The sequence below is a fragment of the Ranitomeya imitator genome, chromosome 3 (genome assembly GCF_032444005.1).
Source record: "Ranitomeya imitator isolate aRanImi1 chromosome 3, aRanImi1.pri, whole genome shotgun sequence".
NCBI classification, from domain to species: Eukaryota; Metazoa; Chordata; class Amphibia; order Anura; family Dendrobatidae; genus Ranitomeya; species Ranitomeya imitator.
In genome coordinates, this window is record NC_091284.1 from 808,602,681 (window position 1) to 808,618,813 (window position 16,133).

General features: G+C 41.3%; 1 protein-coding gene across 15 annotated transcripts in view; it reads left to right on the forward strand.

Moving 5' to 3' along the window:
- GRM5 (glutamate metabotropic receptor 5) overlaps window positions 1-16,133 on the forward strand; it is a 462,859-nt gene that overhangs the window by 435,383 nt on the left and 11,343 nt on the right. For 9 of the 15 annotated variants that reach the window (XM_069759262.1, XM_069759269.1, XM_069759264.1 and 6 more), the window contains exon 8: window positions 10,073-11,012. In XM_069759262.1, the coding sequence (XP_069615363.1) occupies window positions 10,073-11,012 (940 nt within the window). Of the gene's footprint in view, window positions 1-10,072; window positions 11,013-15,471; window positions 15,520-16,133 lie in introns of all 15 variants that reach the window. The other 6 variants (XM_069759260.1, XM_069759266.1, XM_069759255.1 and 3 more) reach the window with 1 other exon arrangement.

Here is a 16,133-nt window from a genome sequence, read left to right on the forward strand (position 1 = left end):
GCGCTGCCCTGAGTCTTATGGATTGGTCATTTGCCAACCGCTGTGGGTTTAGTCTGGAGCCTCTGGAAGTCCCTATTCCTTTGAAAGGAATTGACTCTACACCTTTGGCTATGAACAAACCTCAGTACTGGACACAAGTGACCATGCGTATGACTCCCGTTCATCAGGAGGTGATTCGCTTCCTGGTACTGTATAATTTACATGATGTCTTAGTGCTTGGTCTGCCATGGTTACAAACTCATAACCCAGTCTTGGACTGGAAAACGATGTCTGTGTTAAGCTGGGGATGTCAGGGGGTTCATGATGATGCACCTCCGATTTCTATCGCTTCATCTACTCCTTCTGAGGTTCCTGTATTTTTATCTGATTATCGGGATGTTTTTGAGGAGCCTAAGCTCAATTCGCATCCTCCTCACAGGGATTGCGATTGTGCTATAGATTTGATTCCTGGCAGTAAATTTCCTAAAGGTCGTTTGTTCAATCTGTCAGTGCCAGAGCATACTGCTATGCGGGATTATGTTAAGGAGTCCTTGGAAAAGGGACATATCCGTCCATCTTCATCTCCTTTGGGAGCAGGTTTTTTTTTCGTGGCCAAAAAAGATGGTTCCTTGAGGCCTTGTATAGATTACCGTCTTTTGAATAAGATTACGGTCAAATATCAGTATCCTCTGCCATTGTTGACTGATTTGTTCGCTCGCATTAAGGGGGCTAAATGGTTCACTAAGATTGATCTTCGGGGTGCGTATAATCTTGTGCGGATTAAGCAGGGTAATGAGTGGAAAACCGCATTTAATACGCCTGAGGGCCATTTTGAGTATTTGGTGATGCCTTTTGGACTTTCTAATGCTCCTTCTGTCTTCCAGTCCTTTATGCACGATATTTTCCGTGAATATCTGGATAAATTTATGATTGTGTATTTGGATGATGTTTTGGTTTTTTCTGATGACTGGGAGTCCCATGTTCAGCAGGTCAGGAAGGTGTTTCAGGTCCTGCGGGCCAATTCTTTGTTTGTAAAAGGTTCAAAGTGTCTCTTTGGAGTCCAGAAGATTTCTTTTTTGGGGTATATTTTTTCCCCTTCTACTATTGAGATGGATCCCGTCAAGGTTCAAGCTATTTGTGACTGGACGCAGCCTACATCTCTTAAGAGTCTACAGAAGTTCTTGGGCTTTGCTAATTTTTATCGTCGTTTCATAACTAATTTTTCTAGTGTTGTTAAGCCTTTGACGGATCTGACTAAGAAGGGTGCTGATGTTGCTGATTGGTCTTCTGCGGCTGTGGAGGCCTTTCAGGAACTTAAGCGCCGGTTTTCTTCTGCTCCTGTGTTGCGTCAGCCAGATGTTTCGCTTCCTTTTCAGGTTGAGGTTGATGCTTCTGAGATTGGAGCGGGGGCGGTTTTGTCACAGAGAAGCTCCGATTGCTCGGTGATGAAGCCATGTGCGTTCTTTTCTAGAAAGTTTTCGCCCACTGAGCGGAATTATGATGTTGGTAATCGGGAGCTTTTGGCCATGAAGTGGGCATTTGAGGAGTGGCGTCATTGGCTTGAGGGTGCTAGACATCGTGTGGTGGTCTTGACTGATCACAAAAATCTGATTTACCTTGAGTCTGCCAAGCGTCTGAATCCTAGACAGGCTCGTTGGTCACTGTTTTTCTCCCGTTTCGATTTTGTGGTTTCATATCTGCCAGGTTCAAAGAATGTGAAGGCGGATGCTCTTTCTAGGAGTTTTGTGCCTGATTCCCCTGGAAATTCTGAGCCCACTGGTATCCTTAGGGATGGGGTGATTTTGTCGGCTGTCTTCCCAGACTTGCGCCGTGCTTTGCAGGAGCTTCAGGCAGATAAACCTGATCGTTGTCCGCCTGAAAGACTGTTTGTTCCGGATAATTGGACCAGTAGAGTCGTCTCCGAGGTCCATTCTTCTGCGTTGGCAGGTCATCCTGGAATATTTGGTACTAGAGACTTGGTGGCCAGATCTTTTTGGTGGCCTTCCTTGTCGAGGGATGTGCGTTCTTTTGTGCAGTCTTGTGAAGTTTGCGCTCGGGCTAAGCCTTGCTGTTCTCGGGCCAGTGGATTGTTGTCACCTTTGCCTATCCCGAAGAGGCCTTGGACGCACATTTCCATGGACTTTATTTCGGATCTCCCTGTCTCTCAAAAAATGTCCGTCATCTGGGTTGTGTGTGACCGCTTTTCTAAGATGGTTCATCTGGTCCCCTTGCCTAAGTTACCTTCCTCCTCTGAGTTGGTCCCTCTGTTTTTTCAGAACGTGGTTCGTTTGCATGGGATTCCGGAGAACATTGTTTCTGACAGGGGATCCCAGTTTGTGTCTAGATTTTGGCGGACGTTCTGTGCTAAGATGGGCATTGATTTGTCCTTTTCGTCTGCATTCCATCCTCAGACGAATGGCCAGACGGAACGAACTAATCAGACCTTGGAAACTTATTTAAGGTGTTTTGTTTCTGCTGATCAAGATGACTGGGTTACCTTTTTGCCGCTTGCCGAATTTGCCCTTAATAATCGGGCTAGTTCTGCTACCTTGGTTTCTCCTTTCTTTTGTAATTCGGGGTTTCATCCTCGTTTTTCCTCTGGTCAGGTGGAGCCTTCTGATTGTCCTGGAGTGGACATGGTGGTGGATAGGTTGCATCAGATTTGGAGTCATGTGGTGGACAATTTGAAGTTGTCCCAGGAGAGGGCTCAGCAGTTTGCTAATCGCCGTCGCCGCGTGGGTCCTCGACTTCGTGTTGGGGACTTGGTGTGGTTGTCTTCTCGTTTTGTTCCTATGAAGGTCTCTTCTCCTAAGTTCAAGCCTCGGTTTATCGGTCCCTATAGGATCTTGGAAATTCTTAACCCTGTGTCGTTTCGTTTGGATCTCCCGGCATCGTTTGCTATTCATAATGTGTTCCATCGGTCGTTGTTGCGGAAGTATGAGGTACCTGTTGTTCCTTCGCTTGAGCCTCCTGCTCCGGTGCTGGTGGAGGGAGAATTGGAGTATGTTGTGGAGAAGATCTTGGATTCTCGTGTTTCCAGACGGAAACTTCAGTATTTGGTCAAGTGGAAGGGTTATGGTCAGGAGGATAATTCTTGGGTGGTTGCCTCTGATGTTCATGCTGCTGATTTGGTCCGTGCATTTCATAGGGCTCATCCTGGTCACCCTGGTGGTTCTCGTGAGGGTTCGGTGACCCCTCCTCAAGGGGGGGTACTGTTGTGGATTCTGTTTTTGGGCTCGCTCTGGTGGTTACAGATGGTACTGGGTGACTTGTGTTCTCTGCGGTCTCTGGTGTCCACCTGTTCTATCAGGATATGGGAGTTTCCTATTTAACCTGGCTTTCTTGTCATTTCCTCGCCGGCGATCAATGTAATCAGTGTGTCTTGTTACCTCTGCTTTCCGCTTCTGTAATCATCAGGACAAGCTAAGTTTTTGATTTTCCTGTTCCACGTTTTGCTTTATTTTTGTTTTAGTCCAGCTTGCAGTTATGTGATTCCTTGTTGCTGGTTGCTCTAGTGGGCTGATATTACTCCTCATGTTCCATGAGTTGGCACATGAGTTCAGGTAATTTCAGGATGGTTTTTTGTAGGGTTTTTCGCTGACCGCGCAGTTCACTTTTGTATCCTCTGCTATCTAGTTTTAGCGGGCCTCATTTTGCTGAATCTGTTTTCATTACTACGTATGTGCTTTCCTCTCATTTCACCGTCATTACATGTGGGGGGCTTCTATTTCTGTGGGGTGTTTCTCTGGAGGCAAGAGAGGTCTTTGTTTCTTCTAATAGGGGAAGCTAGTCCTTCGGCTGGCGCGAGACGTCTAGAATCATCGTAGGCACGTTCCCCGGCTACTGCTAGAGTTGTGAATTAGGTTCAGGATCGCGGTCAGCTCAGTTTCCATCACCCAGAGCTTGTTCTGTTTTTTGTGTGCTTGTCCTTTTGTGATTCCCTGCCATTGGGATCATGACAGGGCTGTCTATCCCTTGGGGATTTTCTCTGAGGCAAGATAGTATTCCAATTTCCATCTTTAGGGGTATTCAGTCCTCCGGCTGTGACAAGGTGTCTAGGTGTTTAAGGTACACTCCACGGCTACTTCTAGTAGCGGTGTTAAGTTCAGGATTGCGGTCAGTATAGTAGCCATCTTCTCCAGTGAAAGTTCTCATGCAGCTCCAAGGTCACCGGATCATAACAAGCTGCTTCCTCAAGAACCAATGAACTTTCTGAGGAGAGGGAAGCGAGGCTTGCAGGCATGAAAACAAGAGCTGCTTCCTCAAGAGCCAATGAACTTTCAGAGGAGAGGGAAGCAAGGCTTGGAGACACGAAAAGAAGTTTTTGCCTTTTAATAATTACATTTATATGTATTTGTTTTGTGATTTTTGTGTGCAGAATAAATTTTTGTTAACACATTCTATTTTGCTAACAGCAGTTATTAACCCAGGCGAAGCCGGGTAGTACAGCTAGTAAAAAAATAAAATAGAAGTTAAGAGCCCTCTGACTGTGCCTTTAACCCCTTAATCCCATTGGACATACTATCCCATCAAGGTGACCTGGGACTTAATTCCCAGTGACGGGATAGTACGTCCAGCGTACTCAGGACAAACTGCACAACAACTTTTGGGGTGCAATCTCTTCTGGTACCCTTGGGAAAATAAAGAATTGGGTGTGAAAAGTTCATTTTTGTGAAAAAATATTATTTTTTATTTTTACGACTCTACATTATAAACTTCTGTGAAGCACTTGGTGGGTCAAAGTGCTCACCACATATCTAGATACGTTCCTTAGGGGGTCTACTTTCCAAAATGGTGTCACTTGTGGGGGGTTTCAATGTTTAAGCACATCAAGGGCTCCCCAACTCAACATGGCGTCCCATCTCAATTCCAGCCAATTTTGCACTGAAAAGTCAAACGGCGCTCCTTCCCTTCCGAGCTCTGGCATGCACCCAAACAGTGGTTTACCCCCACATATGGGGTATCAGCGTACTCAGGACAAATTGCACAACAACTTTTGTGGTATTATTTCTTCTGGTACCCTTGGGAAAATAAAAAATTGGGGGAAAAAATTTCATTTTTGTGAAAAAATATTTTTTATTTTTACAGCTCTTCATTATAAACTTCTGTGAAGCACTTGGTGGGTCAAAGTTCTCACCACACATCTAGATAAGTTCCTTAGGGGGTCTACTTTCCAAAATGGTGTCACTTGTGGGGGGTTTCAATGTTGAGGCACATTAGTGGCTCTCCAAACGCAGCATGGCGTCCCATCTGATTTCCAGCCAATTTTGCATTGAAAAGTCAAATGGCGCTCCTTCCCTTCCGAGCTCTGCCATGTGCCCAAACAGTGGTTTACCCCCAACATATGGGGTATTAGGGTACACAGGACAAATTGTACAACAACTTTTGGGGTCCTTTTTCTCCTTTTAACCTTGGTAAAATAAAACAAATTGGAAAGAAGTAAATTTTTTGTGACAAAAAATTAAATGTTCATTTTTTTTAAACATTCCAAAAATTCCTGTGAAACACCTGAAGGGTTAATAAATTTCTTGAATATGGTTTTGAGCACCTTGAGAGGTGCAGTTTTTAGAATGGTGTCACATTTGGGTATTTTCTATCATATAGACCCCTCAAAAAGGCTTCAAATGTGATGTGGTCCCTAAAAAAATGGTGTTTCAAAAATGAGAAATTTCTGGTCAACTTTTAACCCTTATAACTCCCTGAAAAAAAAAATGTTGTTGATGTAAAGTAGACATGTGGGAAATGTTACTTATTAAGTATTTTGTGTGACATATCTCTGTGATTTAAGGGCATAAAAATTCAAATTTGGAAAATTGCTAAATTTTCTAAATTTTTGCCAAATTTCCGTTTTTCCCCACAAATAAGCGCAGGTAATATGAAAGAAATTTTACCACTATCATGAAGTACAATATGTCTCGAGAAAACATTGTCAGAATCACCGGAATCTGTTGAAGTGTTCCAGAGTTACAGCCTCATAAAGGGACAGTGCTCAGAATTGTAAAAATTGGCCCGGTCATTAACGTGCAAACCACCCTCGGGGCTTAAGGGGTTAATGCAGTGGAATATAGGTACAAAAGAGGCTCAATTTCTGAATCAAAATTCCTCTTTTGCTTGGTTTTCCAAATACCATTTCCCAAAACATGTATCGCTTACACAATCCCTCCGACTAAGAGTCAAAACCATAAACCATAAAAATGGTAAAAGATTCATCAAGAATTTTTTCTTCTCAAAACAACTCTATTATTGTCCTTAGTCTGAATAAGGTCTTGCAGACCATCGCATGAAATGATTGCGAGTGAGCTGCGTGTGTGACGTATCATATGGACAAGAATGGTGCCGTGTCTGGAAAAGTGCAGGCACTTACTAAATCCTGAATAACCCGTTAATGCAGCATTTTAGTAACATTGGAAATCTTTCTTATGCCTTCATAATTGGAGTTACACGTGTTCTTCCTTAACTTTATGTTTGGCTCGTCATAGTTTGAGATGTGTGGCGTAAGTTGAGCAGCTTTGAAAAAACATCTTATTTTGTGATACTTTGTCAGGAGATGTTTATGCTCTATATTTCTATACGTGGTCACTTAGTGGTTTTGATGCGAATTGCAGGCTGTCAAGAGTTTTTCTATTTAGAATTGAGAGTCCTCAGTGGTTGATACCTTTTAATGGCTAACTGAAAAGATGGTAACAAATTGCAAGCTTTCGAGACTACATACGTCTCTTCATCAGGCAAAGACTAAAAAGAGTTTTTCTAGCATTTTGAGATAGTTTTATATATAAACGGGAGTTTTTAGACTTTGTTCACAAGGAGTTCAAGAATTTAAGATGGAAACTGCTTAAAGAAGTGCTCCTTTTTTGGGGATGTTTTTGAAAGGGTTTTTCTTTCACAGAAGTGGTTTGGGAGAGTTTTTAGGAATTGATTTATTACTGAAGCATTTTTTATTAGACTTTGTCTAGTTTTGAGCAGATTCCATTAGATCTCCTTTAGGCAATGTTCACACAGAGATTTTTTAAAGTGCTTAAATAACAACAAAAAAAGTTTTAAAATTAGAAAATGGAGTTATTTATTTTTCTAAAGTGGTTTGGGAGAGCATTTTTGCACCTTTTTGATTAGACAGTGCCTAGTTTGGAGCAGATTCCATCAGGTCTCCAAAGAAGTATCATTGACTTTTTCTAAGTAGGTTTTGAGGAGCATTTTCGAGTGTATCCGCTAATAAAAACTAGTCAAAAGACTTTGCGTGACCATAGCCTGGGGGGTAAACACATGACTGGGCAGTTAACTTACAGGGTTACAGTCTGTTTAGAAAGGATCGTAAAAATCGGAGAGGAGGAGGGGTTTGTCTCTATGTAAAGTCTTGTCTAAAGTCCACTTTAAGGGAGGATATTAGCGAAGGGAATGAGGATGTCGAGTCCATATGGGTTGAAATTCATGGAGGGAAAAATGGTAACAAAATTCTCATTGGGGTCTGTTACAAACCCCCAAATATAACAGAAACCATGGAAAGTCTACTTCTAAAGCAGATAGATGAAGCTGCAACCCATAATGAGGTCCTGGTTATGGGGGACTTTAACTACCCGGATATTAACTGGGAAACAGAAACCTGTGAAACCCATAAAGGCAACAGGTTTCTGCTAATAACCAAGAAAAATTATCTTTCACAATTGGTGCAGAATCCAACCAGAGGAGCAGCACTTTTAGACCTAATACTATCTAATAGACCTGACAGAATAACAAATCTGCAGGTGGTTGGGCATTTAGGAAATAGCGACCACAATATTGTGCAGTTTCACCTGTCTTTCACTAGGGGGACTTGTCAGGGAGTCACAAAAACATTGAACTTTAGGAAGGCAAAGTTTGACCAGCTTAGAGATGCCCTTAATCTGGTAGACTGGGACAATATCCTCAGAAATAAGAATACAGATAATAAATGGGAAATGTTTAAGAACATCCTAAATAGGCAGTGTAAGCGGTTTATACCTTGTGGGAATAAAAGGACTAGAAATAGGAAAAACCCAATGTGGCTAAACAAAGAAGTAAGACAGGCAATTAACAGTAAAAAGAAAGCATTTGCACTACTAAAGCAGGATGGCACCATTGAAGCTCTAAAAAACTATAGGGAGAAAAATACTTTATCTAAAAAACTAATTAAAGCTGCCAAAAAGGAAACAGAGAAGCACATTGCTAAGGAGAGTAAAACTAATCCCAAACTGTTCTTCAACTATATCAATAGTAAAAGAATAAAAACTGAAAATGTAGGCCCCTTAAAAAATAGTGAGGAAAGAATGGTTGTAGATGACGAGGAAAAAGCTAACATATTAAACACCTTCTTCTCCACGGTATTCACGGTGGAAAATGAAATGCTAGGTGAAATCCCAAGAAACAATGAAAACCCTATATTAAGGGTCACCAATCTAACCCAAGAAGAGGTGCGAAACCGGCTAAATAAGATTAAAATAGATAAATCTCCGGGTCCGGATGGCATACACCCACGAGTACTAAGAGAACTAAGTAATGTAATAGATAAACCATTATTTCTTATTTTTAGTGACTCTATAGCGACAGGGTCTGTTCCGCAGGACTGGCGCATAGCAAATGTGGTGCCAATATTCAAAAAGGGCTCTAAAAGTGAACCTGGAAATTATAGGCCAGTAAGTCTAACCTCTATTGTTGGTAAAATATTTGAAGGGTTTCTGAGGGATGTTATTCTGGATTATCTCAATGAGAATAACTGTTTAACTCCATATCAGCATGGGTTTATGAGAAATCGCTCCTGTCAAACCAATCTAATCAGTTTTTATGAAGAGGTAAGCTATAGGCTGGACCACGGTGAGTCATTGGACGTGGTATATCTCGATTTTTCCAAAGCGTTTGATACCGTGCCGCACAAGAGGTTGGTACACAAAATGAGAATGCTTGGTCTGGGGGAAAATGTGTGTAAATGGGTTAGTAACTGGCTTAGTGATAGAAAGCAGAGGGTGGTTATAAATGGTATAGTCTCTAACTGGGTCGCTGTGACCAGTGGGGTACCGCAGGGGTCAGTATTGGGACCTGTTCTCTTCAACATATTCATTAATGATCTGGTAGAAGGTTTACACAGTAAAATATCGATATTTGCAGATGATACAAAACTATGTAAAGCAGTTAATACAAGAGAAGATAGTATTCTGCTACAGATGGATCTGGATAAGTTGGAAACTTGGGCTGAAAGGTGGCAGATGAGGTTTAACAATGATAAATGTAAGGTTATACACATGGGAAGAGGGAATCAATATCACCATTACACACTGAACGGGAAACCACTGGGTAAATCTGACAGGGAGAAGGACTTGGGGATCCTAGTTAATGATAAACTTACCTGGAGCAGCCAGTGCCAGGCAGCAGCTGCCAAGGCAAACAGGATCATGGGGTGCATTAAAAGAGGTCTGGATACACATGATGAGAGCATTATACTGCCTCTGTACAAATCCCTAGTTAGACCGCACATGGAGTACTGTGTCCAGTTTTGGGCACCGGTGCTCAGGAAGGATATAATGGAACTAGAGAGAGTACAAAGGAGGGCAACAAAATTAATAAAGGGGATGGGAGAACTACAATACCCAGATAGATTAGCGAAATTAGGATTATTTAGTCTAGAAAAAAGACGACTGAGGGGCGATCTAATAACCATGTATAAGTATATAAGGGGACAATACAAATATCTCGCTGAGGATCTGTTTATACCAAGGAAGGTGACGGGCACAAGGGGGCATTCTTTGCGTGTGGAGGAGAGAAGGTTTTTCCACCAACATAGAAGAGGATTCTTTACTGTTAGGGCAGTGAGAATCTGGAATTGCTTGCCTGAGGAGGTGGTGATGGCGAACTCAGTCGAGGGGTTCAAGAGAGGCCTGGATGTCTTCCTGGAGCAGAACAATATTGTATCATACAATTATTAGGTTCTGTAGAAGGACGTAGATCTGGGTATTTATTATGATGGAATATAGGCTGAACTGGATGGACAAATGTCTTTTTTTCGGCCTTACTAACTATGTTACTATGTTACTATGTTACTATGATGTGTACATGAGTTGTTTTTTAACCATTATTTTTGCCTTTATAGGATGTATCCAAATCCCAGTAGAATATCTTCGGTGGAAGGACCCTGAGCCGATAGCAGCTGTAGTCTTTGCGTGTCTAGGTTTACTTGCCACCATGTTCGTCACAGCAATATTCATCCTGTACCGAGACACTCCTGTAGTGAAGTCATCGAGTAGAGAACTATGCTACATCATCCTGGCCGGCATCTGCTTAGGCTACCTGTGCACGTTCTGTCTAATTGCAAAACCTCAACGGATATATTGTTACCTGCAAAGAATTGGTATTGGTCTTTCTCCAGCGATGAGCTATTCGGCCCTTGTGACCAAAACCAACCGCATAGCCCGGATCTTGGCCGGTAGTAAGAAGAAAATCTGTACCAAGAAGCCACGGTTCATGAGTGCCTGCGCACAGCTGGTCATAGCTTTCGTCCTTATCTGCATCCAGCTAGGAATCATCATTGCTCTGTTTATCATGGAACCTCCAGATATCATGTTTGATTACCCGAGCATCCGAGAAGTCTACTTGATTTGCAACACCAACAACCTTGGTGTGGTGACTCCACTTGGCTACAATGGTTTGCTGATCTTGAGCTGTACCTTCTATGCGTTCAAGACTCGGAATGTGCCAGCCAATTTTAACGAGGCAAAATACATCGCATTCACCATGTACACCACCTGCATCATTTGGTTAGCCTTTGTGCCAATTTATTTTGGTAGCAACTATAAAATTATCACCATGTGCTTCTCAGTGAGCCTAAGTGCCACGGTAGCTCTCGGCTGTATGTTTGTGCCAAAGGTGTATATAATCCTTGCGAAACCAGAAAGAAATGTCCGCAGTGCGTTCACTACCTCCACAGTGGTCCGAATGCACGTTGGGGATGGAAAGTCTTCTTCAGCCGCCAGTCGATCCAGCAGTCTGGTCAATTTATGGAAAAGGAGAGGGTCTTCTGGAGAAACGTTAAGGTAAAAATCTTTACATCTAAAAATTTGTTTACCTCTGTTTTACAACGAAATATTTAACATGAATTCCCGGTGGTACACTCTTTACATTTTCATCGCTTGTCAAAGTTTTTATTTGTAACATATTTGTAGTGAGACTAAAACAGGTTTCCTTATAGGATGTTTTCAGGAAGTGCCAGATTTGGCCAACAACAGACAGAAGTGGCGCTGTTTCTTACTATAAAGACCGTGGTTTCAAATCTTAGACATTGTCTTTAAGAAACACTTTCTGGTGTTATTTTCAACCACTACCCCAATATGTCGTAAATGTGCCTATAATCAGTATCATTTGCATGCACTTGGTTTCATGTTCCCCATTTTATAAGAGGAGGGTCTCCATAACTAGGATCAAACCGTTGCACATTCTTAGTAACTAAAACAGAAGAACCTAGGGATTGTTCACCCCTTTACACAATTGAAAACCATAGCGATCCTGGATTTGCACATGCTAATATGGGACTGCCGGATTGAACCAAGAACAGCGCTTATTTCCGGCAGTCTCATAGACAATGAAAGGAGCGGAGGTCAAGTACACTTCCACTGCAGGGCCCTATTTTTAGGATCGATGGGGGTCCCAGTGTTCAGATCCCAGAAATCAGTAGGTTATCTCTTGTCCTATGGCTAAGGAATAACTTTCAATTGTGATAATACCCCGTTATGTCTAAATCCAGATCTGGTGTTTGCTAACATTAGAGTTCCTCTGGTGTCAGAAGTAATGTGTTGATTGTCACCATCCAATAGCAAAGAGGATGGAATGATCAAGTCTGGGGCCCTTTTTCTCTTAAAGGCCAATGGGCTTCCTTTATGGAGTATATGCCGATAGCAGAAAACCATTGCTGATATAAAAGCATGGAATGTGCAGAATTAAAATATTCAGATTGATTCATGTTCACAAATTCAAGGTTTTTTAAGATTTCTTACATTTTTTAAATACGTAATGAGATTATTATGGGTAAGAGTCACTTCTCTAGAGGAGTCCTTCAATCCATCAATGTGGCCACCATCTCCATCTACAGGCCTCAATCTCCCAAGTTCCAAATTTATAGCTTAGAGATGGCCACACATGCTTAATCACTCCCAATAATAGCCTATAGAAGAGACAGAAAAAGTTGTTTCCTTATCCTCCTTCATCAGGGGTGGCACAGGTAGTACCTGCATCTAAGTCATAGTGCCTGAGAAGGCCTAAAGGCTGTTCTTCTCCAGCATCGTAAATGGCACATGGTAGGTAAAGAATTTGCATTGGGCGATATTCACTATAAAGGAGGGTGACCGGCATGTGCGGCCTCAGGTCTGGTCCATTGTTAACTGTAAATTTTAGCAGGAGTCATTTTACAGAGTTGCGATTCCAAAAAGTATCACACGGAAAGAATCAGTCTGGCCCAGAAGTAATGACAGAAGATTTTGCCATAATCTTCATTGTTTTTATCCTCCTATTATTTGTACCATTGTTTTTGTCTTCTCCATTTCCACCCTCATCTCATGTCTTTACGGTAGTTTGTTCTTTGTTTTTTCAGTCTTCGCACCTCCATCATCAGACCACCTGTACCCAATGTAAGTCGTTCAACGAGCCATTACTTCCTATCCATTTTATGTTCCACCCTGAGTTGCCATATTTATTATGGTAGTTTTTCTACTTTATACAGTTTTGTATTGTACTAATCAATAACAAGGAAGATTGAATAGACCCAGTTAAAGGAAATCTGTCACCCCCAAAATCGTATATGAGCTGTGGCCACCGGCATCAGGGGCTTATTTACAGCATTCTGTAATGCTGTAGATAAGCCCCCGATGTACCCTGAAAGATTATATCAAAGATTAGATTATACTCACCCGGGGCGGTCCCACTGCGGTCCGGGTCCGATGGGTGTCGCGGTCCGGTCCAGCGCCTCCTATCTTCATACGATGACGTCCTCTTCTGGTCAGAAGGTCAGAAAGGTCAGAGAGGCCCAGCGCCTGCGCACTGCAGTACTTTGCTCTGCCCTCAATAAGACAAAGTATGCCTGCGCCAGTGCCGTGGCAAGAAGACAAGATGAGGACGTCATCGTATGAAGATAGGAGGCGCTGGACCGTACCGTGACACCCATCGGACCCGGACCACAGCAGGACCACCCCTGGGTGAGTATAATCTAACCTGTATTTCTCATCTTTCAGGTTACATCAGGGGCTTATCTACAGCATTACAGAATGCTGTAGATAAGCCCCTGAAGCTGGTGGCCGGAGCTCATATACGATTTTGGGGGTGACAGACTCCCTTTAAGAATTTTTAGTATTTAAAGCGGTTTTCCTCCTTTTTTTGTAAAAAGTAAACTGTTCCATACTGACAAAAATATATATATGAATGATCCCCAATGGTTTCCTCCGTACTGCCAAAACCTCCACTCTTCTATTGGGGGAAGTGTTAGTGAAAACCACAACTAGTGAACGGCTATAATTGCCAGGCGCTGTTCCTGGTGATCAGCGCCAGGATCTGGGCAGAAGAACAGAGGAGCAGTGGGGAATGGTAGGAAATTATATGTGTTTTTTTATTTTTATAACACACTGTGCTTGTTTTTAGAATAAAAAAGGATGGACAACCCCTTTAAGAGGAATCTGTTACTATGACAGACCTCTTTAAAGTAAATAAAAAGAATACATGGTGTTGCAGTACGTCTCACCAATGTCTTGTACTTTATTTATATTTGAAAAAATAGGTAGAGAAAAAGGAGTTTAAAGCAGAGTAGAATCATAGAATGGTTGAGTTGGAAAGGACCTCCTGGGTCATCTGGTCCAACCCCCTGCTCAAAGCAGGATTCACTAAATCATCCCAGACAGTATCTCAGTGGAGGGCCAAAAAAGTCACATCAGGGGTTATAAAGCATATATCACCAAGTACACAGATACATTGATGGAATATTGTCCACAATGGGTTGCATACTCTCAAAGAAGCAAAGGAATCATATATAAACTTACATGGTACAAGTGTGAAGCGCTAATTGTGTTTTATCCCAGCAACCCAACTGGAGTTTCACCCAGCTTCATCAGGGAGTATGTCTCTTTAAAGTAATGCATCAGTGTGATACCATCATACTCTTATACTACTGAGCGTACCTGCATCCATTAACATATTTACCTACATATACATTGGTATTTAAGCCCTGTCCCCGGGAACACCCAAAACCAGGCACTTTTGTGTTGGACTTGCATAAACTCCATCCCTTTTAAAGGAAGTGGTAGAATAATCCTGCCAAAATCAGGACTGTTGTGCAATATGCATTAGACAGTCCCGAAAAAGTATCCTGCCTTTTACTTATTTATTTATTAAAGGCTGAGTGGAATGAAAAAAAAGAAATTAAGCAAAATGCTCTCCTATTGATCCTGTTCCACTGTGTGTTCTCGGGCTTTCAGAATACCGCTCTGGTTCTTCTTTTTGGTCTGTCTCAACGAACAAGAAATGCCATTTAACCAATCACTGGCTGAGGAAGGTTACCTCTGTGGCCTGTGATTGGCTAAACAGGCATTTCCTGTGTGTCGAGATGAGACCAGGAAGTAGAAACCAGCAAGGACTGGAGGAGTATCTGATCAGAATAGGGGAAGGACCAATGGGGGGCGAGTATTGCTTCTTATTGATTCGCTGGGTAACGTCTAAGTAACTATTCAAATTCAGAAAATATTTCTTTAAGTTTAAAATGAAAGGGACAAATTAAGGTTTTGGATTAAAAAGAACTTATCAACTAAGATCCCTACCCATTGACGTGTAGGCATTTACTGTATACATCAGTAAGTTCTCATGCCGTCTCATTAAGTCAGTTTATTAGCGTTTAATAAACCTGATGCCAAAATAAAAAAGGGACAGTAGAGTTATAAGAAAAAGTTTATCCCCTTTGTCCATTTTCTCTATGCATGTCTCCCAAATATTGTCTCATCCTACTCAAAATCATCACTATACATTGGCAGTTTTTACCAAGCAGCAGTCCAATCTGTATTGCACAGGTGCTTTAATCAATCAAGGTGTTTATGAGTTGAAAAAAAGTATGTGAACCTCTAGAATAACGACTTGTTAGAAAGTTTTTTTTTTTTTGTTTTTTTTTACCAACCTTATCGAATGTTAATGAGTCAAACAGTTTTGGCAAAATTGATTTTAGTAATCATAATTCTGTTTTTGACTTTATATATAAAAAATATAATATTTATAGGAATTCCCAAAAGTTTGAAAAAGTAAAAATGGATTGACAATTTATAAACAGAAGACATTCAACACTGAAGGCCAAAATATACAGACGTGTCCACCCATTCCTTTTCTTAAATTTGGACTCCAACTTCTCATAAAAAATATCACAACATGCTAAGAAAAATCTTGATAGGTTGTAGATCACATTATGTAGACACTTATAGTATAAACATCTCCCAACAGAGTAACGCAAAATCATGTTTCTTTTTTTAAAAGCTGGTCATTTTGCTGTTCATCTGAGGATGTGATGAGCCAAGAGAAAAGGTAAGGAAGGATACAAATGTATAGACCTTCAGAACCATAGGTTAGAACTTTTTAGCTTTAGAAAATTAATAATGAGCAGTTGCAACCGTATCTTCGTGCCCGAGGAGGTCCAAAGTTCCTTCTGCTGCAAAAAACACCAATGTTATAAATGCAACATGGTCAAAAACAGCAATTTTTGCAATTTTGCTCTGGATCCCGAGATCTCTAAGTTGAACCCCAGTCAACAAGTTTCGTATAATATGGGCCCGAATCATATTGTGCTTTTTTTTTTCTTTTTAAGTCAGTTTTCTTTTTTGTCTTTAAGTATAGGTTAATATTTTTTGTGTCAAATTATTTAATATGGCGTTTGATGTTTTTGAATTCTGTGCAAACCCCAAAAACGCTCTTTATTTTTGTCGTTAAACTTTTTTGCGTCGCATGTTCAGGTAAAATGACACAACATTTGTTGCAATTTTTTTTTTATAAAAGTTTAAATTGAATCAGCTAAAAACATCTGTAAACCACATATCATGCCCACAAGGTGAACATTAAAAAAAACAGGGAAACACATATAAAATTAATTTACAAAAAAGGGCAAATTATATGAATAAAGTGCAAGCAAAAAAATACCAGGA